Source organism: Dipodomys merriami, unplaced genomic scaffold, assembly GCF_024711535.1.
Source record: "Dipodomys merriami isolate MVZ:Mamm:240054 unplaced genomic scaffold, mDipMer1.0.p SCAF_14, whole genome shotgun sequence".
Lineage (NCBI taxonomy): Eukaryota > Metazoa > Chordata > Mammalia > Rodentia > Heteromyidae > Dipodomys > Dipodomys merriami.
The window spans coordinates 19,948,519-19,972,030 of NW_027202715.1; the positions used below are offsets into that span (position 1 = coordinate 19,948,519).

Consider the following 23,512-nt stretch of genomic DNA (forward strand, 5'->3'; position numbering starts at 1 on the left):
GATGTAGAGCGTTGGCAGCTTGCGACTCTTGCCCGAGGCGGCGCCCACCAGAGGGTAGGGTGGAGGGAAGCCCACAAATAGCCCTGCCTGGTCAATGAAGACGTCTTCATGTTGCCTGGAGAGTGCTTTTGATAGATTGCAAGGTCAGACCGGCGGCCACACGCCCGCTCCAGGATAAGAACCCGAGTTCAAAGCGTCGGCACATTTCATTCATGCGCACGCTCAAACATCTGAGTGATCTTCCAGTCGGTTGTGAGGACAGCGCTAATGAACTCCTAAGGAAGCTTTGTAGACTATCGAGAGAGGCCCTCTTGCAAGCACTGGCACCTAGGGTCCAGTAAAAGGGGCGCACCGTCTCATCATCTCTTGTGTTTCTCAGCTCTTTTGTGCCAGTCATGGGGTTTGCTCAGGGCCTGGGCACGTTCCTGAGTTTCTTTTGCTCAAGGCTAGCACTCTACCACTTGAGCCACAGCTCCACTTCCGGCTTTGTCTGTTTATGTGGTACTGAGGAATCGAACCCAGGGCTTCATGCATACTAGGCAAGCACTCTTCCACTGAGCCACATTCCCAGCCCCCTTAATTTTTAATGTATCGAGTGCACTGGTGTATCTCTCCAAGTTCTTTTCTCAGTCCTTTCTTTTTCTTTTTTTTTTTTGTCGGTCGTGGGGCTTGAACTCTGGGCCTGGGCGGTGTCCCTGTGCTCTTCAGCTCTAGGCGAGCTCTCTACTGCTTGAGCTACAGCGCCACTCCCTCTCAGTCCTTTCCTGGAAAATCGCATCTACGATATTAATTACAATCTCAGCTTTTTATTATTCTCATTTGTGGACAAATATAAGCTTCAGACCTATAAACCCAATTGCCAAATTGCTGATCTCTTTTTAAAAAAAACCTCACGGGCCACAATACCAAAATACCATCTTGAATTAACCCTATTCCCTTTTTTTGTTGTTGATCGCGGAGCCTGAACTCTGGAACTGGGCGCTGTCCCTCAGCTCTTCAGCTCAAGGCTAGCTCTCTACCACTTGAGCCACAGCACCACTTCCGGCTTTGTACGTGGTGCTGAGGAATCAAACCCGAGGCCTCATGAATGGAAGACATGCACCTCTTCCACCGAGCCACCTTCCCAGCACTCTATTCCCGTTTTCTACCGTTTACTATTTTGTTATTCCTCCTAGTGTGATACCTCCCTGTCAAAAACAAACAAAAAACAGATTTCATTCTTTTGCCTCTCTCCTATTCTATCAATATGAGTCCTAACATTTATCCTAAAAACTTCTACCTTTTTTTGTCAGTTGTGGGGACTTGAACTCAGGGCCTGGGCGCTGTCACTGACTTTTTTGGGCTCAAAGATAGTGCTCTAACCACTTTGGACCACTGCTCCACTCCTGTTTTTTAGGTGGTTAATTGGAGGTAAGAGTCTCATGGCCTTTCCTGCCTGGGGATGGCTTCCAATTGCAATCCTCAGATCTCAGTCCCGAGTAGCTAGGATTATAGGTGTATACCACCAATGCCTGACTGAAATCTATTTTATTTTAATATGTACTGCCTCTATTTAGCCTAACAGTTAAGAATTATCTGTGTTGGAACCGTAAGTCACTACCTGGTCTCCAGATGTGATTTCTGGACAAATTGCAAATTCTCAAGTATATGCATCATGAATTTAGGTTACCATAATCTCTATCTTGTATTACTCCTACAGCCTAGTTTTTTAAAAAATCTTTTTTTGTAGTCCTAAGGATTGAGCCCAATCTTGCATATGCTATTTAACTGAGTTACATACCAGCCCTCTTACGGCCTCTTAAGATCTCTTGGCCTCCAGTTTGACCTCTCCAATCCAGTTTCCTCTGCAGCCAATCATCTCTCTTAATACAAAAATCTAACCATGTTAAATCCTACCATTAAGGCCTCTAAATCCTTTTTTTTTTTGCCAGTTGTAGGGCCTGAATTCTGGGTCTGGGCGCTGTCCCTCAGCTCTTTAGGCTCAAGGCTAGTGCTCTACCACTTGAGCCACAGCGCCACTTCCAGCCTTTTCTGCTTATGTGGTACTGAGGAAATGAACCCAGGGCCTCATACATGCAAGGCAAGTACTCTACTACTGAGCCACCTTTCCAACCCATCCTTCTCTTTATATTCCTGTTCTCTGGCTACCACATGCAAATTGTACTGAACTAACAGAAACTCCTAAGCTGCCCTGCCTGCAAGCCTTCTAAACTCTTCTACCATATATATATATATATATATATATATATATATAGTGTGTGTGTGTGTGTGTGTGTTATACATATATAACAAAATACATCCACTTTTCTTTCTGCTGTATACTACTTGCTTTAAAAAGTCGGATTCCTAAAACCCATGTGATATACCCCAACTATGTCCTTAGCACTCCAACCCTACCTTTCTCTTAGCTTTTGTTAATCTCTATCATTATTGCTTGTCAGTACTTTTCATGAAGATAGTGACTGTGCCTGTTCACAAATATATTACTGTGATTAGCAAAGCAATGGACACATAGCAGCCAGTAAGTATACTGAATAAACTTAGGATTGTGCACTACTTATATAATTTTTAATAAAATTTATTTAGAACTTAAAATGCTATACCTAATTAGCCATGCTATCAGTTTATACAGCCCTTCAATGTAAAAAGGATCTTATTTTCTGTCACATAACATATAGAAGGAATGATCTGAATATAAAAATATAAATACATATTTTATAGAATGTATAGAAATCTTGAGTAAGGTAAAACTGCCAAGTCTTAGAACAAATTTTTAAGACTACATTGAGAAAATTCTCAACACAGTGAACAGAGATAATAAAAGATTTTTTCTTTATTATTCAAAGGTATAACTGGATAAGTAGATTTGTTACAACCATTCTGTTGAAATACTTTTTAAAAAAATACGACCAACTTCTTCGCAAATTGCAGACACATACCTCAACTATGATGACCTAATTTTTGGTGGATAACGTACATGATTAGGCAGAAATAGGCAAGCTCACACTTGTAGATTAACTGTCAAATGCTCAGTCAAAATTCCGTTTGTGGCCCCCACTTCTTGATCGATTTCTGTTCCCACTTCTTCTTCTACCATCTTGTCGACTTCCTGACCTGCTCCCCTGTCGACTCTGTCTACCAGACCGGCCACCAGATCGGCCACCTGACCGGCCTGATCGGCCTGATCTGCCACTTGACCACCCACTCCTTTGTCTGGAATTAGATGATGTGTTTCCATCATAATATTCTTCAATTTCAGGTAATTTGGCAGGTACCGAGAGTATCCAGTCTGAATCATGCCAGTCTGCCTGTGAGGGGAATTAACAGGATTAATATAAATGCTAAATAGAAACCATAAGCAAGCAGTGAATAAAGAGGCCATTTTAGGGAGGTAGGGAGGGGGGCAAAGGGAGTGTGTTGGGGCTTGAAACAGGGAATGGGCACTGTCCCCAAGTTTTTTTGTTCAAGGCTAGTGCTCTACTGCTTGAGCACAGCTCTACCTTGTTTTATGGCAACTGAGAGTCTCATGGACTTTTCTCTGCTCCAGATTGCTTTGAACCACAATCCTTAGTCTCTGAAGTAGCTACGATTACAGGCATAAGCCACTGGTACCTGGCTATTTTATATCCTTTATCTCTTAGCTAAAGAACCCCTGTTTCAGGCTGGGAATGTGGTAGTGTGGCTTTGTAGCTTCATGCCTAGCATGCATGAAGCCCTGGGTTCTATTTCTCAGTACCACATAAATAGAAAAACCAGAAGTGGTGCTGTGGCTTAAGTGGTAGAGTGATAGAGTGATATAAATAGCCTTGAGCAAAGGAAAGCTCAGGGACAGTTCCCATGCCATGAATTCAAGCCCTAGGATTGGTTCAAAAAACAAAACAACCAAAAACCCTTTTTCTTAATTAAAATGTCTGCAACAAAAATGAAAACTAAAAAATAAAGCAAAAAAAGTTCATGCAATACAATTTTAGTCTCTGAAGAAGCAGTCAGAATCATATCAAGACTCTAAATTCATACTCAGTTTATACATTTTGCTTGCTTGATTTGTTTTTTTGAGACAAGGTCTCACTATGTAGCCTAAACTGGCCACAAACTCACAATCCTCCTGCTTCAGCCTCTTGATTGCTGGAATTACAGGCATGCACTACCATGCCTGTTTCATACATTCTAAAAGAGATCATTCTTTACTTTGTCAGCACAGAGATATGCCACCAATAAGAAGTAAAGTATTTTGAGGAAGTATGTTTAAAGAACCAAAAAATAAAATGAAAATGTATCATAACACTTCCTACACCAGGCAAGAACTTAAAAAGAGGTACAAATAATTTGGAACTTGTTAGTGAAATGAGTTCCCTTCTCCACAGCTTAGCATGCTCCCTTCCTAGACAACACCAGGCCCATGTAGTAAAGGCAGTAAATAACCAACTTCCAAACACCTTTACCTTGGGATGGCACTTCTCTGGGGCAGTTACCACCATATAAGGCAACAAGAGCCACTTAAGAGTGTGACCTTCAGGTCTGGGCAGTTGCAGGACCCCTTATCTACTATTTGGACAGCAGCCATTAAATCCTAGTATGCCATGATGAAGCCCCTGGCCTACACATCCACACCAGGGTCTCCACCTCCTAGCCCCTTTTAGCCCCTCCTAAACCTCCTAGGTTATATAGTCACCTCAGACAATAGCTGGCGCTTCTTCGCATTTCTCCCTTGTGAAAAGAAGCTTGCCAGCCCCCTTTCCCGGCAATAAATCTTTCTTTGTTCTCTGTACCTGGATGTCTAAGTGGTTCTCTGGCAAAGTCTAATAATCCTTTTTAAGCTTACAGAACTGGTATAAACAATTCAAGATAAATAAATGAGTACTACTGGCTGAGCGAATAATCCTACTTACTCAGGACACAGAGATCACTGAGTTGTGCTTTACAGCAAGTCCAAGCAAAAACATCCCAACATACCATCTCCACAGATAAACTAACACTGATGGCATGCACCTGAGTACTAGCTAAATGGTAGGGGGTGTATCACAATGTGAGGCTAGATTTGGGCAAAAACATGAGACATCTGAAATACAACTTAAAATCAAAAAAGGGATGGACAAATAGCTCAAGCAGAGGCCTTGTGTTCAAACACAACAACAACAAAAAAAGAGAGAAATCTTAAACAAGGCAAAAGGCTTGGAATGTAGCTTAGTGGTAGAATGTTTGTCTAGCATGAAAAAGGTCCTAGCTTCAATCTCCAAGATTAGCAAAATCAAATAAATGTGACAATGTATGAATTAGATATACTAATGTTCAGAGAAATCTTGTTTATAACAGTAAATTTGAATAATTGAATAAGTGAATGCTAGAGAATAATAATTAGTAACTATATAGTTGGCATAGAAATGTTTACACAATATATACTAAATTTCTAAAAAGGCTAAAAATTGGGCTGGGATGTAGCTCAGAGGCAAAGTGCTTACCTAGAAAGTGCAACATCCTGGGTTTGATTCCTAGTACCAAAAATAAAAAGAAAAATACAGCTAAAGCTGGCACCGGTGACTCACGCTTGTAATCCTAGCTACTCAGGAGGCTGAGGTCTGAGGATCACAGTAAATAGCCAGCCCAGGCAGAAAGTTCATGAGACTCTTATCTTTAATTAAATACCAGAAAACCAGAAGTAGAGCTGTGGTTTAACGTGATAGAAGCACATTAGGTTAAGCAAAAAAATTCAAGGACGGTGCCCAGACCTGACCTTTCTCTCCCTCCCCCCCCCACAAAAAAAATTGTCTGGATGAACTTAATTTTTTATAAGTAATTTTTTAAAAGTCCTTAACATGTAGATATGTGGAAATATTTATGGGAGAGCTAACAGAATGCCTAGACTTTTGTCTCTAAAGACATTGAGAAAGTTGGTAAAAAAACAAAATAAGGGAGAAAAAAAACACATGAAAGCACTAGGGATGGGTGGCTCACACCTGTAAGCCTATTCAGGAAGCTGAGGTCTGAGGCTGAGGTTGGTTCAAAGCCAGCTCAGGCAGACAAGTCCATGAGACTCTTTATCTCCAATTAACCACAAAAGAGCCACAAGTAAAGGCTAAGGGACAGCATTCAGGCACTGAGTTTGATCCCTACTACCAGCATGCATTACACACACACATACACACATACACACAAAACCCACAAAAATGATCAAATGCTGGGTGATGTATTTATAGGAATTCAGTATACAATTCTTTATATGTTTGAAATTATTTACAGTAAACAAAATTTTAACTATAAGACAGGGTATTTCATGTTAAGGAATTACTGATTTATGCATGATAATACTACTATAATAATACTATGAGCTTTTCAAAACCATCTTTTATGTGTGCAATACTGGGTTCAACTTAGGCCCTCCTGCTCTCACTTGATTTTTTTGCTCATTATACCTCAACTTCCAGCTTTCTGCTAGTTACCTGGAGATAATAATTGGGATTTGCCTGCCCAGTTTCAACACTCAGATCTCAGTTCTCTGAGTATGTAGAATTATAGGCACAAGTCTTTGGTAGCTTGGCTTCAACATAATCTTAATACTTACTCAAATGGGGAAGAATGGTGGAAGAGGTGATATTGGCCAAAATGTATCATACTCATAAACTGCTATGTTGAACTGAAATCCCTTTGTATGAAAAATAATAATAATTTTAAGAAGATAAATACTAAACTATTTCAGTAGATAAAAAATTAAGTAAGTTGGGCACAGGTGGCTCATACCTGTAATCCTAGCTACTTAGAAGTTGAGATCTGAGGATCACAGTTCAAAGCTAGCAAGAAAGTCTGTGAGAACCTTATCTCCAATTAATCACAGAATAAGCCAGAAGTGGCTCGGTGGCTCAAGTGGTACAGTGTTAGCCTTGAGCAAAAAGGAGGTCAGAGACAGCACTCAAGCCTAGAGCTGGAGCCCCAGGATCAGCAAAAAATTAAATTAAATACCTGTAATCTTTCTGATTCAGTTGTGGGAACATCAAAGCAAACACCCTAAAAGCAAAACAAAAACATTCTCATTTAAGATGCATAATGCTAATTTTTACTAACAAATGAGTATTTGTAATAATCTCACATTTGCTCTAAAAAAAGAATTATATGCATTCCATGATTGCTTATACAATCAAAATAGTTAAGATAATCCATAACAACATATAACAGTTTTCCTAAATCTGAGAAGTAAATATAGTATCTCATCTACTGCTAAAAGGAACCAAGAAGCTTCTCTAGAATTTTTATAGACATCAAGATTCCATAGCCCTTATAAAATGATTCTTCTAAAAAACTTAATTTAAAAATTTAGTGAGCAGGGGCTGGGAAGTTGGCTCAGTGGTAGAGCGCTTGCCTTGCATGCCTGAGGCCCTGGGTTCAATTCCTCAGCACCACATAAGCAAAAAGAAAAAAGCCGGAAGTGGTGCTGTGGCTCAAGTGGTAGAGTGCTAGCCTTGAGCTGAAGAGCTGAGGGACAGCGCCCAGGCCCAGAGTTCAGGCCCCATGACTGGACCCCCCAAAAAAAAAAAAATTTAGTGAGCAGCTACAGATATAAGTCAGTGGTAGAATGCTTCCCTAGCACGTATAAGATGATGAGGTTCAGTACATAACCACTACAAATATATTTTAAATAACTGAAATTTAGTGTCACAAAGTTTCTTGCATGAAAAGCTGCAATGTTATTAGATAATAAGACTGATATAACCCAAAGACATTTCCTCTGAAGTTTTGGTTGACTGTAGGTTGAAAGTTAATTTAGTACTCAACAACTGGTTATGCCTGTGGATCTTTTTATTTAACCTTTCTACATTCTTTTGTGAAGGTGTTTATTTTTCTCATATTTGAATTAAATCTGTGTTGAAGAAAATATCATTATACCTTGAGAGAGCTGGTTATTTCCAATAAACAATCTAGTTAATAAATTTTAGGTTAGAATGAACCTGTGTTGTGTAGGGAGATGAATAAATAAAACATGTTTTCTCAAAACCATTAGGAAAAAAATCACTAAAATGAAAATTTTAATCATACCATATGAAAATAACCTACTTCATTCATATGACTGTCCTCACCAATAGTAGTTAACCAATAGCAACCAATAGTAGTTAAAAAACAATATTGTCTGGCTGGGGCATGGCTGAGGTGGTAGAGTGCCTGCTTAACAAACTGGAGACCTTAAGTTAGACCCTACTACCCCCAAATAAACAAAAAAACAGTTATACAATACAACAAAAATCAAAATTGTATCTACTTTAAATTATCAAGTTGTTTAAGTGTTGCAGGCATAAATTACTAAGTCCTAGAAAATAAAGATACAGCGGGGCGACAATGGCTCATGCCTGTAATCCTAGCTACTCAGAAAGCTGAGATCCTAGGATTGCAGTTCAAAGTCAGCCCAGGCAGGAATGTCAGTGAGACTCTGATCTCCAATTAACCACCATAAAACCAAAAACAGCGCTGTGGCTCAAGTGGTAGAGCGCTAGCCTTGGGCTGAAGAGCTGAGGGACAGCACCCAGGCCCAGAGTTCAAGCCCCACAACAAAAAGAAAAAGGAAAGCCTCTCTGCCTTTTTCTAGCTCTTTTTCTAGCTCTCTCAGTTCTTTTCTGCTCTCTCTCTATGCTCTCTGCTCTTTTCTAGCTCTTTCCTCTCTTCCCAGCTCTCTGTCATTCGCAGGCCTTTCCTAGTCACGTGGAGTGCCAACTTTGCCTGGTCCCAGCAGGTCCACTGAATAAACCTACCCCTTACCTGAATACCACGTGCGTGCTGGTGCAATTCTTACTCGGCTACCTCTTTTTAAAAACCTAACATAAATGGTGCCGTGACTCGGATAAAAGGCTTTAAGAAAAAAAGAAAAAAGAAAGATACACAATCATATATGATATGTGTATAATGGCAGAAACTTAAATTACTAGGGTATTGATTAAACCAGAAGGAGAATAACTGAGAGCTCTGAATAAAGTTTCCTTTATATAATTCTCCAAAATTGTGAGCAGATATATGAACCAATATTAAGAACAAAAACCAGTAGTATTACTCATCACATCAGGCTTCAAAATAAAGAAACAGAAAACATTTGCAGTCTTTATAAACATTTTTTGGTATTGGATTAAAAATCTTTGCAAGTATTTAGAAAAACTTACCATATTTCCTTTTAAGAGGCACATTCTGGTAATTTGGGATACAGCATTATTACTCAGCTTTCTGTTAAGTTCTTTCCAAGCACAATTGATATCTTGTATTTCTTCTGGGCTTTCGAGTGTCATGGTCACAAATCCCTTAAAGAACAGAAGTAACATTACATTTGTGAAAAAAATCACTAGCAAGCAAAACAGTAAAAGCTCTAAGTCTGTATCCCTTCCTGACACAACTCTTCATTTCTTTTTTTTTTTTTTAATTATTATTTTTTGTCAGTCGTGGGGCTTGAACTCCGGGCTTGGGCGTTATCCCTCAGCTCTTCAGCTCAAGGCTAGCACTCTACCGCTTGAGCCACAGCGCCACTTCCGGTTTTCTAGTGGTTTATTGGGTATTAGAGTCTCACGGACTTTCCTGCCCGGGCTGGCTTTGAACCATGATCGTCAGACTTCAGCCTCCTGAGTAGCTAGGATTACAGGTGTGAGCCACCAGCGCCCAGCCAACTCTTCATTTCTTATGTGGCAACATGGCTGCTCATAAAATGACTGCTAAAAAAAAAAAATAATAATCTTTTTTGAAACTGTGTTAAAAGACCACTTTTTAAACATCATTGAAAATATTCTGTGTATTACTGTTAAGACTATATAAATACTATTTTAACCATTATGCTTTAAGAATTAAGTTTGGCACCGGTAATGAAGATTTAAGATTAAGAATTAAGCTTGACACCTGTAATCCTAGTTACTCAGGAGACTGAGATCTGGAGGACTGAGGTTCAAAGCCAGCATAGGCAGGGAAATGTTCACTAGATTGCATCTTCAAAAAGTGAAGTCCTAGGGCTGGGATGTAGCTCAGTGGCAAAGCGTGCTTGCCTAGCAAGTGCAACATCCTGGGTTCGATCCCCAGAAAAAAGAAAAGACAAAAAAAAAAAAAAAAAAAAGTGAAGCCCTAGGTTCAAACCCTAGTTCTGGGGAAAGTGAGGGAGATATTAACTGAGTATTTTACTAATTGAGATATGGATCATCAGCTTTTTTTTGGTCTGTCATGGGTTTTGAATCTGGACCTGGGCGCTGTCCCTGAGCTCTTTTTGCTCAAGGATATCGCTCTACCACTTTGAGCCATAGCTCTACTTACGGTTTTCTCACAGACTTTCCCATCTGAGCTCGCTTTGAACACCAATCCTCAGACCTTAGTGTCCTGAGTAGCTGGGATTACAAGTGTGAGCTACCAGCAGCTGACTGGAGCATGAACTTTTTGTTTGGGTTGGCCCTGAACCTCCTAATGTCAGCGTCCTAGGTAGCTAGGGGTAAAGCTACCATGCGAGATTTGTGAATAATGTTCCATTATCATATAGCAATCTGGAATCAGTTATATGGATACTCTCAAAAATATTAACCTATCTCCTTCTCCACACATATAGAAGCCCTTACATTGCACACTACTGTGTTTACTACACAGAATCTATTGCTCAGCTGCATAGTTCCATAGCAACTACAAACCAAGAATTTTTTGTGGTACTTCACTAGCCACTATATTGAAAATGAACTATACAACTTATGGACGGTACAGGAGAGAAAACTGGGAGAGAGCAAAGGAAGCGTGACATTGTCCAAAAAGAAATGTATTCATTACCTGACTTATGCAACTGTAATCCCTCTGTATACCACCTTTATAATAACAATTAAAAAGATAAAAATCTCACTAGACACCATGTTGAAAATGAACTGTACAACTTGAGAGTGGGGAGGGGATGGAAAATCTCAGAATGAGGGAGAAGGTGACATTGTCCAAAAACAAGATGTGCTCTCTACCTGACTTACACAACTATAATCCCTCTGTACATCAAGTTTTTAATAACAATAAAAAACTAAAAGCCGGCACCGATGGCTCACGCTTGTAATCCTAGCTACTCAGGAGGCTGAGATCTGAGCATCATGGTTCAAAGCCAGACTGAGCAGGAAAGTCTGAGACCCTTTTTTTTTTTTTTTTTTGCCGGTCGTGGACCTGAACTCTGGGCCTGGGCGCTGTCCCTCAGCTCTTCAGCTCAAGGCTAGCGCTCTACCACTTGAGCCACAGCGACACTTCGGGCTTTTTCTGTTTATGTGGTGCTGAGGAATCGAACCCAGGGCCTCATGCATGCAAGGCAAGCACTCTACCACTGAGCTGCCTTCCCAGCCCATGAGCCACCTTCCCAGCCCATGAGCCACCTTCCCAGCCCGTGAGACTTACCTCCAATAAACCACTAGAAAACCGGAAGTGGCACTGTGGCTCAAGGGGTAGAGCGCTCGCCTTGAGCTGAAGAGCGCCTTGAGCTGAAGAGCGTAAGGACAGCGCCCAAGCCCAGAGTTCAAGCCCCAGTACCAACAAGAAATAAATAAATAAAAATTAATTTTTAAAGAATACTTTGTGGTATGCAATAATCAGTACAATGCTGTGCAACGTAAGGGCTGATTTCCCTGCAGATAAACAGGTGTTTTTGGCAGAATAATTCAAATCTGGACATAGGCTAGATATTAAATGACTAATATAGAACTCTTGTGTATGAGTGCAAGAAATGGAGCTTGAACTCCATTCCCCATCTCTTTCTTTGTCTGTCTCTCCCAGCATTTTCACGCACAGCTGGTATTCTACCACTTAAACTATAATCTTTCTTTTGGTTTTATACTAGTTAACTGAAGATAGACTCAAGATTTGTCTGCTTACAATGGCTTCAAACTGAGATTCTCAGATCTCACCTTCCTGAGTAGCTAGGATTATAGGCGTGAACCATTGGTACTTGACTAGTCCTATTACTGCTTTTCATGTACAGAAACTAAAATATTGTAATTATATAAGTCAATATTATTCTTTTTTGTGTGTGTGACAGTACAGGGGATTGAACTCAGGTCCTGGGAGCCATCCCTGGGCTTTGATGTCCAAGGCTAGATAGTAATCTACCACTTGAACAACAGTTCCAGTTCTGGCTTTTTAGTGGTTAATTGAAAATAAGAGTCTCAAGGAAAAGTCCTTGAGGGAAAAGTCCTTGGGGTTGGATTTGAACCATGATCCAGATCTCAGCCTCCTGAGTAGCTAGTATTACAGGCATGAGCCACTGCCATCTCGCCTGAAAAAAAAATTTTTTTTTGTCCATAGTGGGACTTGAACTCTGGGCCTGGGCACTGTCCCTCAGCTCTTCAGCTCAAGGCTACAGCTCTAGCACTTGAGCCACAGTGCCACTTCTGGTTTTCTGGTGGTTAATTGGAGGTAAGAGTCTCATGGACTTTTCCTACCCGGGCTGGCTTTGAATTGTGATCCTCAGATCTTAGCCTCCTGAGTAGCTAGGATTACAAGCATGAGCCACCGGTGGTCAGCTTTGGCATGAAAATTTTTATTCTTAGAAGATGAAGCTGGGCACTGGTGGCTCATACCTGTAATCCTAGCCACTCAAGAAGCTGAAATCTGAGGATCATTGTTTGAAGCCAGCCAGGGAGGCAAATCTAAGAAGACACTTATCTCCAACTAACAAGTAAAAAAAGTCAGAAGTAAAACTATGTTTCAAGTGGTACAGCATTAGCTTTGAGCAAAAAAGCTAAGGGACAGCACTCAGGACCTGAGTTTATACCCTAGTATCAGGAAAACAAATGCATATTTAAATATTCAGAAATGATATCATGTTTCAACTTCAAATAGTTTTAACAAGAAAAGCATATGCCCAGCAAATATAATACCATGTTAGTAGTTGTTGAATCTAGGTGTATAGTACATGGTTATTTATTGTAGTAGTTTCTGAATTTTTCTAGACTTGAAAACTTAGAAGGGGTGCTGTATTCTATTGAAGAGTAGAAAAAAATGAGAAGATTCAGTTTCCTTGCTTCAATCCTTTCCTCTTTTTGTCCCTCTATACAGTAAAACAACACAACGGCAGGAAACACAATACATTTCTCCACAGTAACATTAAACATAAACAGGCTCAGCAGATCAGATTAAAAAAAAAAAATCAAACCATTTATTGTCTCCAAGAAACTCATGTCACAGTATAAACACATGAAAATGCATCTTGAAAGAAGACCAGAGTAGCCATACTGGTATCCAATAAAATAAGACTTCTCATAAAATTCAGCATGAAGAGACAGGAAATGACCCATGAAGAGGAAATCACAGTGGTTAGTATTTATGCACCAAACAATGGAGCATCTAAATACATTAAACAAACTGTCTTAAGATTCACAGAACATCACAGACCCCAACACAATAATAGTGGGAGACTTTATCTGTTTCTCTGTTTTACTTTTTTGAGACAGGATCTTACTATGTATTTCAGCCTAGACTCAAACTTCAGATCCTCCTGCCTCAGCCTCCTTAGTGCTAGGATTATAGGTATATACCACCATGACTAGATGTGTGTATTGGTCCTAGGGCTTGAACTCAGGTCCTGGACCCTGTCTGTCCCTAAGCTTTTCTGCTCGACAAGCACTCTACCACTTGGGACACAGCTCCACTTCCAAGAAACAGTTTTTTATTAAACAGAAAGTAACACACTGAGGAATTAAATTAAATGCAATACTCAGGGGGCTGGGAAGGTGGCTCAGTGGTAGAGCGCTTGCCTTGCATGCATGAGGCCCTGGGTTCGATTCCTCAGCACCACATAACCAAAAAGAAAAAAAAAAGCCAGAAGTGACACTGTGGCTAGCCTTGAGCTGAAGAACTGAGGGACAGCGCCCAGGCCCCAGAGTTCAGGCCCCACGACCAGACCCAAAAAAAAAAAGCAATACTGAGTAAATTTGTTATGCATCAATTGCTATAGGCCAGTTTTAACTTTCTAGCAACATTCACAAGTTTGTCACCCATTTTACCTTATCAGAGGTGATCAAAGATCGTGGTTCAAAGCTTGATGCTCCAGAAATATGTGCTAATGCTGCTGCCAATGCATCCACTGCCCCTTTCTCTTCAATAAGTCTTTGGGCTGATGGTCGGAAAAAATCAACAGCAGCATAAGAAACAGATGCCAGAGACCTATGGTTTAAAAATAGTAGATTTTATTGATCAAGACATAGGGAGAAAAGGAAAGATAAGAGACTGAATAGGAAAGAATATTTTCCTATTTAATTATAACTTTAATGTCTGCTGGGAAAACTGGTGACTAAAATTTTCTGACATTTGACTAGGAGCTTAAAGATGAATAGCCTAATACAAAGGAAAAAATTATTCAGCAAGGTCAGAAAGCATACCTGATGGCATCCATGCTTTTAGATTTAACTAAATCCATTGTAGAAGGAACACCTACACGTTTAAAAGTAATCCCCTGAAAATGAAAGAATTACATTAAAGAAAAACGGAAGTTGTTGTACTTTAATTCCTAAATTGTTATAATTTGTTGTATTTTCATTTCTTGGAGTTAACGATTTCCAAGCCATGATGAAAAGATCTGCTTTTTCTAAAAATATAAATTACAAAAAGAGAAACAAAAATTGAATTGCCCTCAAGATATAATCATGGAAATTCATTTGCAAATAAACTGACGAAGTAGAAAAAGCCATTGATTAAATCTATTTTTTTATTATTCCATCTTGTTTTACAAAGTATAAGAAGTACCATATAAAAACATACATCATAAAAGTAGGGAAAGCCAGATGTTGGTGGCTCATGCCTGTAATCCTAGCTATTCAGGAGACTAAGATCTGAAGATCTTGATTTGAAGCCAGCTTGGGCAGGAAAGTTCATGAAACTCTTAACTCCAATTAACCAAAAGGCTATATGTGGAGCTGTGGCTCAAGTGGTAGAGCATTCAGCACAAAACCTCAGTGTTCCTACGCCCTGAGTTCAAGTCCCAGGACCAGCACAAAAAATAAAAAAATAAATAAGTAAATGAAGAGAAAAGCCTGAAAGACCACCAAAAAACTCTAAATCATTAAAAAAAAAAAAGGCTATTATGCATTAACAATACCAATTTTGTTTTTTTACTACTACACCAAAACAATGTCACCAATCACCCATCTACAATGCTGAACTGAGATGATGGAATCATAATACTTTTCTGGTTTTAGTAATGAGAAAAATTCAAAGGAAAAATTAGAAAGTCAGCTCTTCTGTCTTCACAATAGAAACTGTATAAGACAAAAGTCTCGCAGCTAATATAAATTTAGCTCTCCACATGCTTCATGCTTCACATCCAATTTCACTTTAAAGTAAGTTGTTAGGTGGATTGATTTGTGAGAACAAATGTAAAAAGAGCTGTCTTCTAAGGCATCATTTAGACAATAAGGCTGAGATTATTTAACTTTACTTACTGCCTTTTGTTCCACATATCTTAGTTGACCTCTTTCTCTTGGTTGATAAAAACATACACAAATCCCTGTCCGGCCAGCTCTTCCGGTGCGTCCAGAGCGATGAATATAGGATTCAACATCCTAAAAATAATAAAGTACTTTTCAAAACTTATCAAGTTCTACAGTCATTCCAACATTCAAATAATTTAAAATTTTTTTCTTTTTATTTTTATGTGCCAGTCCTGGGGCATGAACTCAGGACCTGTCCCTAATCTATTTTGCTTAAGACTTACACTCTATCACTTGAGCCAGAGCTCCACTTCTTGCCTTTTGTGGGTAGTTTATTGGAAGTAAGAGTCTTATGGACTTTCCTGTCTGGTTTGACTTTGATCCATGATCCTCAGATCTTAGTCTCCTGAGTAACCAGAATTACACGTGTGAGCCACAGGTACTCAGGTACTTTGTACTTATTAATTTTAATTTATTTGCTAGAACTTAGGATAAAAGCTCAAAAACGTTTTAATAATCTATCTCAGAGTTATCATAATCAGTTTTTTAAAATTCTTTTGTATGGGGCTGGGAAGGTGGCTCAGTGGTAGAGCGCTTGCCTTGCATGCCTGAGGCCCTGGGTTCGATTCCTCAGCACCATATAAGCAAAAAGAAAAAAAGCTGGAAGTGGCACTGTGGCTCAAGTGGTAGAGTGCTAGCCTTGAGCTGAAGAGCTGAGGGACAGCGCCCAGGCCCAGAGTTCAGGCCCCACGACCGGACCCCCCAAAAAAAAAATTCTTTTGTATGATTTTGTTGGGCCAAGCTTTAGATCCAAACAGTGTAGTCAGTCATTTATAAAAGTCAATTGAACACCAAGTTACAAAAACATAGCTAAAACAAATGGCCTATCTTTCACATTCTAAACTCCATGCACTTTGTAAATAAAACATCAATTTATGAAATTGTTCTTATTTTCCCCAAATCATTCCCATTTCCTACCTGTGGAGGAGAACTTTGAATCACCAGGTCAACCTCAGGTATGTCCAAACCACGAGCAGCCACATTGGTTGCAACCAATACTTTGAAACTACCTTCTCTGAAGCCTTTCAACGTAATTTCTCTTTGTGACTGGGCAATGTCCCCATGTAAACACTGGGCATTCTATTTTTAAAAAAAAGAAGGGGGGGGGGAAATGAAGCATACAGCTCATACTTACAAATAATACCATAACACAATCAGGTCTATAGTCTTTTAAGCTTTATTTTTTTGTGTTTGTAGGCAACAGCACTAGAACCTAGGGACTTGTGCTCTAGTTAGGCATTTTCGTTCACTATTGGTACTCTGACCTCTGAGTCATGCCTCTAGTCTGGCCTGTGCTCCTTTTTGTTGTGAGCTTTGGCTATTATTTTAGAGACAGAGTCTCGAAGCTGCCCTTAAACTCAAGATTCTTGTAACTCAGGTTCCCAAGTATTGGGATTACACTCAGCTTGTGTTGCTTTTTAATGGCTTTGTTTTAAACAATTGTAACAATTCTCTTGTTTAAAAAAAAATCAAATTACACCAAATGTAGGATGCAAATGTACCAACAATTTACCACTAATGATTTGGCAGATATTCTGCTAGATTCTTTTTTTTTTTTTTGATCATGGGACTTGAACTCTGGGCCTGGGCACTGTCCCTGAGCTCTTCAGCTCAAGCTGAGTGCTCTACCACTTAAGCCACAGCGCCACTTCTAGTTTTCTGGTGGGTAAATGGAGATAAGTCTCACGGACTTTCCTGCCAGAGATCTCTTTGAACTGTAATTCTCAGATCTCAGCCTCCTGAATAGCTAAGATTACAGGCATGAGCCACCAGTGCCCAGCTTAGATATTTTTTGGTATGTTATGTTTTTAGTAAAACGTGTGTGTGTGTGTGTGTGTGTGTGTGTGTGTGTGTGTGTGTGTGTGTGTGTGTGTGTGTGTACACATGTATGTATTTGTTTTTGGTGTCAGTCAGCCTGGGTGCTATCCCCGAGATTTTTTTTTTTCTCAAGACTAGTGCTCTACACTACTTGAGCCACAGCTCTACTTCTGGCTTTCTGGTAGTTAATTATAGATAAGAGTCTCATGGACTTTTCTGACTGAGCTGGCTTCAAATTATGATCCTCAGGTAGCTAGGATTATAGAAGTGAATTTTTTTTGTTATATTTCTAGATAAGGACTCATATAGTCCAGGATGGCCTTGAACTTATGATCCTCCTGCCTCTACCTTCTTATTGCTAGGATTGCAGGTTTGTACCACTATACCCACAAAACTTGTTTTTAATACAGAGTCACATTCTGTCACAAAATTTACATTTACCAACATAAATTATAATTTAAAGTATTTGTTTACTAAATGAGATCTCGGGGCTGGGAATGTATCTTATTGGTAGAGTACTTGCCTAATATTCATGAGGCTGTAGGTTCAATTCTTCAGTACCATATAAACAGAAAAGGCCAGAAGTGGCTCTGTACCTCAAGTGATAGAGTGCTACCCGTAAGCACAAGCAGCTCAGGGACAGTGCCCAGACCCTGAGTTCAAGCCCCAGGACTGGCAGAGAGAGGGTGTATGTGTGGTGGGGGGAGATATCATGCTGGGTGCCAGTGGCTCAAGGCCTGTAATTCTAGCTACTCAGGAGGCAGACATCTGAGGATCACAATTTAAAGCCATCTCCAGCAGAAAAGTCCCTGAGAGATTTTTATCTATTAACCACCCAAAACCAGAAGTGAGGCTGTGGCTCAAGTGATAGAGTGCTAGCCTTGAGGCACAAAGAGGCTCAGGGACAGTGCCCAGGCCCTGAGTTTAAGCCCTACATCCAACAAAAAAAAGGCAGAGAGATCATACTTTACATGTTCTATTTGGTAACCTACTCTACAAATTTATTCCTATATTGTAGTCACTTTTTCATATCTATAACTACTTAATTTTCAAGTTAAATACATCTTTTTTCATATGGGCACAGAAGTACTTATTTGGGTAATATCTTACTGATAAACATTTAAGCTGTACCCAAATTTATTACATGCGTGTGGGTCCTGGGGCTTGAACTCAGGGCATAGGTGCTGTGCCTGAGCTTTTGTGTTCTACCACTTCAACTACAGCTCCACTTCAGGATTTTTTTGGTGATTAACTGGAAAGTCTCACAGACTCTCCTGCTCAGGCTAGCTTTGAATCTCAATCTTCAGATCTTAACCTCCTGAATAGCTAGGATTATAGCCACTGGCATCAGGCCCAAATTTTTTATTTTTAGAAACAATGCTGCAGTTGTGATCTCCTGCAAATTCAACTAGCTTATTAACACCATGAAAATATATAACTGCATTTTTCCAGTTATAAATAAGCCATTCATTTATAAAGGTATTCAATAAGTCATCTGAGAACTATATATGACATAGAAAGAACTGACATTGATCAAGATGCATTGTATCTATAAACTGCTTTGTTGAATAGAAACTCCTTTTAACAACTACTTTAAAAAATACATTTAAAAAAACAACAACAGCTAGGGGCTGGTGGCTCACAACTGTAATCCTAGCTACTCAAGAGGCTGCCATCTGAGGATCCCAGTTCAAAGCCAGCCTGAGCAGGAAAGTCTATGAGACTCTTTATCTCCAACTAACCACTCAAAAACTGGAAAAACTGGAGCTATGGCTAAAAGTGGTAGAGAGCTAGCCTTGAGCAAGAGACAGCATCCAGACCCCAAGTTCAAGTCCCACAAGTGACAAAAAAAAGAAAGAAAGAAAGAAAGAAAGAAAGAAAGAAAGAAAGAAAGAAAGAAAGAAAGAAAGAAAGGAAGGAAGGGCTGGGAAGGTGGCTCAGTGGTAGAGCGCTTGCCTTGCATGCTTGAGGCCCTGGGTTCGATTCCTCAGCACCACATAAGCAAAAAGAAAAAAGCCAGGCTGGGCGCTGGTGGCTCACGCCTGTAATCCTAGCTACTCAGGAGGCTGAGATCTGAGGATCGCGGTTCAAAGCCAGCCCAGGCAGGAGAGACTGTGAGACTCCTATCTCCAATAAACCACCAGAAAACCGGAAGTGGCACTGTAGCTCAAGTGGTAGAGCGCTCGCCTTGAGCTGAAGAGCTGAGGGACAGCGCCCAGGCCCAGAGTTCAAGCCCCACTACCGACAAAAAAAAAAAGAAAAAAAAAAGAAAAAAGCTGGAAGTGGCGCTGTGGCTCAAGTGGTAGAGCGCTAGCCTTGAGCTGAAGAGCTGAGGGACAGCACCTAGGCCCAGAGTTCAGGCCCCATGAACAGAGCCAAAAAAAAAAAAAAAGAACAAAAGAAAGAAAGAAAGAAGAAATAATGCTGTAATGAACAACCTTATGCTTTTGTTTCAGGTGCCTTGATAAAAGTGTATTTAAATAGGCTACATATTTAGAAGTTAAATTTCTGGGTCAAAAATGATGAGTCTCGGACTGGGAAGGTGGCTCAGTGGTAGAATGCTTGCCTTGCATGCATGAGGCCCTGGGTTCGATTCCTCAGCACCATATAAGCAGAAAGAAAAAAAAAAAAGAAAAAAAAGATGAGTCTGGGGCTGGGAAGGAGGTTCAGTGGTAGAGTGCTTGCCTTGTATGTATGAGGCCCTGGGTTCGATTCCTTAGCACCACAAAGGCAGAAAAAGCCAGAAGTGGCAATGTGGTTCAAGTGGTAGAGCCTTGATTTGAAGAGCTGAGGGACAGCGCCCAGGCCTAGAGTCCAGGCTCCCCAACCAACCAAAAAAAAAAAGATGAGTATCCCTTTGAATAATTTACAGTTTAACAAAATGAAAGCAGAAAGCTGGGACATGTGTTGTCAGGAGGGGGAGGTAAGAAGGTTAAGGAAAGAGAAGAAAGGGAGAGAAAGGGAAGGAGAATAGTCATAATATTCAATGTATGTAAGTGAAAATGAAGCTAGGTAAATTGTGGAGACTGGTTAGGTTGGGAGAGATGGAAAGAATGATCAAAGGGGTGACAATGATCAAATGCACTTTATTCTTACTGGTAACGTTGAATTAGAACCCATTTGTACAAACAACTACTTAAGGATAATAAAAAAAATTATGAATATCTGGGGCTACGGATATAGCTCTGTGACACTACGCTTTCCTTGTACATACAAAGGCCTGGTTTTAGTCCTTAGCACAGAAACAAAACAAGCAAAACAAAGCAAAACATTATTAACATTGTAATAGCTACTACCAACTTCTGTAATACTGTATCCTTTTTAATGCGCTGTATTTATTTCATCATACTATGCCTACCCTATGTATTATGAATCAAAATCATTGTTAACCTAATAAAAAATATTTCCCGATCATTTAATTTTCACTTTCATAATATTTAGGGAATTGACCTAATTTTTATATTATATTGTTATTTTTATATTCCATCACCTAAAATGATATGGGAAAGATGGTAACAATAAAGTCTTTCACTCTCTGGATTCCACATAAAAACAAACAAGCAACTAGAATTTTAAAGAAGTAAAATCCATATACAATATCTAGGACAAAACTGACAAAGTATTCTAATGATTTCCTAAACACAGCAGGCAAAGGGCAGGAGTGTATGTATGGAGGAATGTGCTAGACTTAGAACAGCTGCTCTTAAGAAAACATTCTTAAAAGTGGTGCTGTAGCTCAAGTGGTAGAGCACTTGCCTTGAGCTGAAGAGCCGAGGGACAGCACCCAGGCCCAGAGTTCAAGCCCCACGACTGACCAAAAAGTAAAAAAGAAAAAAAGAAAAAAAAAGAAAACATTCTTAAGGCAACTGTTAAAAACTGCAGCTGAAGTGGGAAAGGTTCTGTATACTCAAAGTGATGATGAGGTTCCAGAGGTAACATCTTCAGGGGCTATAGCAACGCTGATGCTAAGCCCTATATAAACTTCCCAAACTAACAAGGCATTGCTTCCTTTCTAGAATAAAGCCCTATACTGGGAAGAAACTGCTGAGCCTAGAATCCAAATGCCAAGGATAATAAAAGCTAAGAAAAATCCAGATAAAGCTAAGAAAGGACACAACTGAAGTTCACTTGGTGTGAGATCTTTTCCTTCTTAACACTTTTACTGAGATATAATTTGCAAACCTATTTTTAAGTACTAACAAAATATCAGAAGCAACCTACACCTATGAAACTAGAAAACTATTTGGTCCATGCCTTTCCATTTGAAGTTCAGAAAGAATTTCATCTAAACCGGGCGCCACTGGCTCACGTCTATAATCCTAGCTACTCAGGAGGCTGAGATCTAAGGGTTGCTGGGCTAGGCAGGAAAGTCCATGAGACTCTTCGATTAACTACCAGAAAACTGGAAGTGAAGCAGTGGCTCAAGTGGTAGAGCTCCAGCCTTGAACTGAAGAGCTCAAGGGCAGCCCAGGCCCTGTCCCAGGACTGGCAAGTGAATGAGCGAGCAAGAGAGCAAGAGCGAGAGCGTGAGAGAGCGAGAGAGAACAAGAGAGCGAGAGTAAGAAAGAGAGCAAGCAAGAACGAGAGAGCAAGCAAGTGAGCAAGCAAGGAGAGGAGAGACCTTTATAATCATTTATTTCTTTAGCAATGCCGGGGTCTGAACCTGGGACACACAGCCTAGGCAGTAACTCTAACACTTAACAGACATTTTAAAATTATTTATTATAAACCAATGACGTACAGTAGAAGAATCATAACCTCTTCAACTACTGGTGCTGAAAAAACTGGGTGGTCACATGCAGAAAACTGCAAGTGGACTCTAGTCTGTCACCATGGACTAACATCAACTCAAAATCGATTGAAGACCTTAACATCAAACCTCAATCTCTGAAACTACTGCAGAACAGAGTAGGAGAGACACTTGAACTTATAGGCACAGGCAGGAACTTCCTAAACAGAGTCCCAGAGTCACAACAATTGGAGAGAGACTGGGCAAATGGGACTACCTTAAAATAAAAAGTTTCTGCACAGATAAAGAAATAGCAACCAGACTAGAAAAAAAGCCAAGTAAATGGGAAAAAATATTTACCAGAAAAATATCAGACAAGGGTCTAATATCCATTATATACAGGGAACTCAAGAAACTAATCCCTCACAAATCTCACAAACCAATCATGAAATAGGGAAGGGAACTGAAGAGACACTTCTCAGAAGAGACAAAAATGGCAAAGAAACACATGAGGAAATGTTCATCATCCCTGGCTGTAAAGGAAATGCAAATAAAGACAACTCTGAGATACCACCTTACCCTAGTCAAAATGGCCCACATCCTAAAGTCACCCAACGACAAATGCTGGAAAGGATGCGGAGAAAGAGGAACCCTACTGCATTGCTGGTGGGAATGTACACTTATACAACCACTTTGGAAAGCAGTCTGGAGGTACCTCAGAAAGCTAAATATAGACCTCCCCTATGACCCAGCCATACCACTCCTAGGCATCTACCCTAAACAACAGGAACCAGTATACAAAGACACATGCACCTCCATGTTCATTGCAGCACTGTTCACAATAGCCAAGATTTGGAAAAAAACACAGATGCCCCACTGCTGATGAGTGGATCCAAAAACTGTGGTATCTACGGATATTATGCAGTCATTAGAAAGGACAAAATAATGGCATTTGCAAGGAAATGGATGGATGGGCTGGGAAGGTGGCTCAGTGGTAGAGTGCTTACCTTGCAAGGAAATGGATGGAACTAGAACAGATTATTTTGAGCAAAGTAAGCTAAGAACAAAGAGACAAATGGCACATGGTCTCTCTGATATGTGGACGCTAAAGCTAAAATAATCCAAGAAGATATGATAACGTAAATAGGACTCTAGAAACAAAGGATAGCCACCCACTTTGTGATATCATTGCTAAATGACTCCATGTTCTTGACCATATATTGGGTAGATAGATATATGCATGCAACAGAGGGAAACCAGAGGGAGAACAGAGTAAGTGGGAAACGGAACAACATACAATAAAGGGGCCCATCAGCTGCACTGGACATAGAAGAAAAAGAACTAAATAACACAAAGACAGCGATGATAAAGGAGGAATGAGAGAGAAAGGGGGAACGGCTTACACTAAGCAAAAGGAAAGAAATGTAATCATCACCTGATGTGGAAGAAATGATTTGTAATGTCAAAGCTCACAGAATTCACAAACTTATAGACCATGATAAAGGCAATTTGCCTTGTGAAGGTG

General features: G+C 40.0%; 1 protein-coding gene across 3 annotated transcripts in view; it reads right to left on the reverse strand.

Annotated features, from left to right (window-relative positions):
- Positions 1–2,807: 2,807 nt before the first annotated feature.
- Ddx50 (DExD-box helicase 50) overlaps positions 2,808–23,512 on the reverse strand; it is a 45,738-nt gene continuing 25,033 nt past the window's right edge. For all 3 annotated transcript variants that reach the window (XM_070020960.1, XM_070020961.1, XM_070020962.1), the window contains 7 exons: positions 16,359–16,520; positions 15,393–15,512; positions 14,334–14,407; positions 13,959–14,118; positions 9,135–9,269; positions 6,955–6,999; positions 2,808–3,308 (listed from right to left, as the gene is read on the reverse strand). In XM_070020960.1, the coding sequence (XP_069877061.1) occupies positions 3,030–3,308; positions 6,955–6,999; positions 9,135–9,269; positions 13,959–14,118; positions 14,334–14,407; positions 15,393–15,512; positions 16,359–16,520 (975 nt within the window). In that variant the 3' untranslated portion in view covers positions 2,808–3,029. The remainder of the gene's footprint in view (positions 3,309–6,954; positions 7,000–9,134; positions 9,270–13,958; positions 14,119–14,333; positions 14,408–15,392; positions 15,513–16,358; positions 16,521–23,512) is intronic.